The sequence below is a fragment of the Primulina tabacum genome, chromosome 11 (assembly GCF_025594145.1).
Source record: "Primulina tabacum isolate GXHZ01 chromosome 11, ASM2559414v2, whole genome shotgun sequence".
Lineage (NCBI taxonomy): Eukaryota > Viridiplantae > Streptophyta > Magnoliopsida > Lamiales > Gesneriaceae > Primulina > Primulina tabacum.
In genome coordinates, this window is record NC_134560.1 from 40,155,500 (window position 1) to 40,158,432 (window position 2,933).

A 2,933-nucleotide genomic window follows, 5' to 3' on the forward strand; every position below is an offset into this window, starting at 1 on the left:
ATCAGCCGTAGTTGTATGTTGAACGCTACCTGCAGTCAATGTTTGACTCATATTTTTGGGGAGACTGGACCCCAGAAAACTGTGACTTCAACTGACATACTTGATGTGAATTGAGTGGAACTCCCATGAATTTGGCTTATATTATTGAGGGATCTCATGGCCACTGTTTGTTACGGTTCAATATTGATGGGTCGGGCTCGGCACATGAAGATGAGTGACATCATATTATTGGGCCCTAATCAGTAAGGAAAAATACGCGAGGGGTTACATGGGGGATGCAATTGGGCTCCATTTTTTTGAAATTATGATCGAATAATATTATTTGAGACCATAATTAGAATTGTATTAGAACATTTCATGTTTGCAATCTTGATTTTGATGTTAACAAAATTTGTTATTTTGTTTCTAAAAAATTTACCTAAGTGCACATAAACTGAAATTTATAAGGATTCGAACTGATCAGTTATCGAGTCAAAACTGAAATTATCGAGAAGCAAACTGAAATTGTCAACTGACTGATCAAACTGAACCAGTTCAACTAATTGTTCAGTTGATAGGCGGTTCAGCAGAAGACTTTCAGAAGACCGGCCAGCTGATGAAGAGTTCAACTGATGAAGAGCTCAACTGACCAGTTCAACTGAATCAATGAAATCAGTTAAGCTGATGAGCCAACTGATTTCACCTCATCAGAACAATACCAGTTCAATTGACCAGTTCAGAACATCAGTTAGGAGCAAACTAGTTTGCAGAACATGACAAGCTTATTCAATTGAATCCAGTTGTGCGCATTAAGGAAAAGCTTTTGTCTAGTCAAAGGACAATAACGGACGTTGCATCAGAGCTTAAAGACAAAATGTTCCAGAATGGCTGTCAGAAAAGTCGAGACACAAATTTTAAGGAACATATACAATAATTGAGTCTCACTGTACGATCAAGCTTCGCGCCTATAAATAGAAGATGAAGATTAGTGAAGACTAATGAACATACAAGTGTGTCAAAAAGGAGGGAACACTTCAACGTGTTATCAGCTTAGATTAGAAGCACAATTCCCTCAGTGTGTGAGAATACTTTCGTGTTGTATTCATAGATCAGTTCTCACACACGCACACACAATCACTCACATAAATAGAGAGTTGAACTTAAAGATTAGCTGAGTGAGTCTTGCACAAAGATAATAAACTTGTGTGTGTAGTATTTGATACACAGACGTTAAACAAGTGTTGGCTGGAAGGTGCTGTCTTTAGTCTAGGCTAGGAGTCCAGTTAGGCAGTATAGTAAGTCCTAAGCTGAGTAGATTTGTACAAAGTGTTGTATAAATCAAAGCCTTGTAGTGGATTCTACCCGAGGTGGTAGAAGGGGTGACGTAGGAGCAGTTGAAGTCTCTAAACATAAAAAAACATACCTTGTGTATTAACTGCTTAACTTTGTTTTAAACTGATTTGATCAGTTCTAGCTGATATCAGTTCAGTTCTCACCATAACTGAACTGATACAAGCCAGAACTGATTTCCCGTACTTTAGTTCATCAGTTTACACAAGCTAAATTTTTTTTAACTAATCGATTTTCTTAACGAATGATTACTTCGAGTATTTTTTGCTTGATTTAAAATCAAACTCGATTTAATTCATCGGTGCTTACATTCTTAGAACATTAACTATTGCAGCTCATTGAGAATATTGTGTTTGAAGCAATTGATAGATGCCCATCACACAACAGGTGCCCATCACACGATCCATCAATATGGATATTGCGTACTCATTAAAGAAATACGATTTCTTGTTTTCATCAGAGGATGGTGAAACGTCAAAATAGTGGGAGGTGATTCATAAAACAAAAGTTCATATTTTATGTCTTATAAATATTTTAAATAACTATTGAAGTTTATTTTGTTTCCTTTTCAATATATTTACGATGTTGCTGCGAAATCTATTATCTGTCATTTTCGATCAAAACAAGCAAAGCAAACCTAACTACCATGATTGGCTAAGGAATCTAAAAATCCTTATGAAATCCGAGATGATAGCATATGTACTCAAAAAGTCACATCCAAAAGAAGCAGCACCTGCCAATGCTCATGCTGAGGAATTGGCTAAGCTTGATAGATGGTGGCAAGCTAAGAGTTACATTCTTGCTTCTATGTCAAAGGAAATGCAGAGGCTGTTCGAGAATGCTGAAAATGTTGTGAGCATTTACATGTGCCTACAAGAGTTTTATGGTCCACAGACTCGTCCCTTAAGGCATGCTGCCATCAAGGAACTCATGACTACAAGCTTGCGAGATGAAGCCTCGGTTCATGATCATGGCGTGAGGATGATTGAGCTCATTGAAAAGTTGGCGGGATTAGACATAGTATTGCCAAACAAGTTTTCCACAAGCATCCAATTCTTGTCAGTGCAAGCTTCATTTGATGGGTTTGTAGTGAACTTCAATATGAATAATATAGAGGCTAGTTTTAAAGAGCTATTCAATATGCTTATAATGTATGAATTCACCATGAAAAGGAAAAGCATGTTTTCTTAGTGGATTCATCTTCTGGGAAAAAGAAAGGCCAACAAGAGAAGGGAAAGAAGCATTTTGCCCATTCCAAGAAAAACAAGCCTGAGAAAAATCAATCTCCAAATGCAACTAAGGGGCCCTCAAAGCTCGAGAAGTTAGAAGAAGTATGCTTCCACTACAAGAAACCTAGACATTGAAAGCACAACTGCATGAAATATATAGCCCAAAAGTGTTATGGCAAGGGTATATTCTATATTGAAGAAACTGTTTTTATTAACTCTTTTTCTTGTGTATTGGATATCGGATGTGGATCTCATCTTTATATTGACTTGCAGTTGATGACAAGAAATAAGAGGCTTAGGGGTGATGAGACATTCCTGAGGATGGGCAATGGAGCAAGAGTTGCTGCCAAGACCCTAGGAGAAATTTATTTAATT

The 2,933-nt window shown here is 37.2% G+C and overlaps 1 protein-coding gene across 1 annotated transcript; it reads left to right on the forward strand.

Moving 5' to 3' along the window:
• The first annotated feature begins 1,911 nt into the window (after positions 1 to 1,911).
• On the forward strand, positions 1,912 to 2,693 carry LOC142519886 (uncharacterized). Its single transcript, XM_075622899.1, has 2 exons — positions 1,912 to 2,445; positions 2,502 to 2,693. The coding sequence occupies exons 1-2, from the start codon at positions 1,912 to 1,914 to the stop codon at positions 2,691 to 2,693; spliced, it is 726 nt and encodes a 241-aa protein (XP_075479014.1).
• The last annotated feature ends 240 nt before the right edge of the window (positions 2,694 to 2,933 follow it).

What these genes read in the sequence shown, in the direction of transcription:
- LOC142519886 (XM_075622899.1), top strand. Translation starts at nt 1,912, where the DNA reads ATGTTGCTGCGAAATCTATTATCTGTCATTTTCGATCAAAACAAGCAA. An exon ending in TCAATATGAATAATATAGAG is followed by an intron (nt 2,446 to 2,501) that starts GCTAGTTTTAAA and finishes CACCATGAAAAG; the next exon opens with GAAAAGCATGTTTTCTTAGT.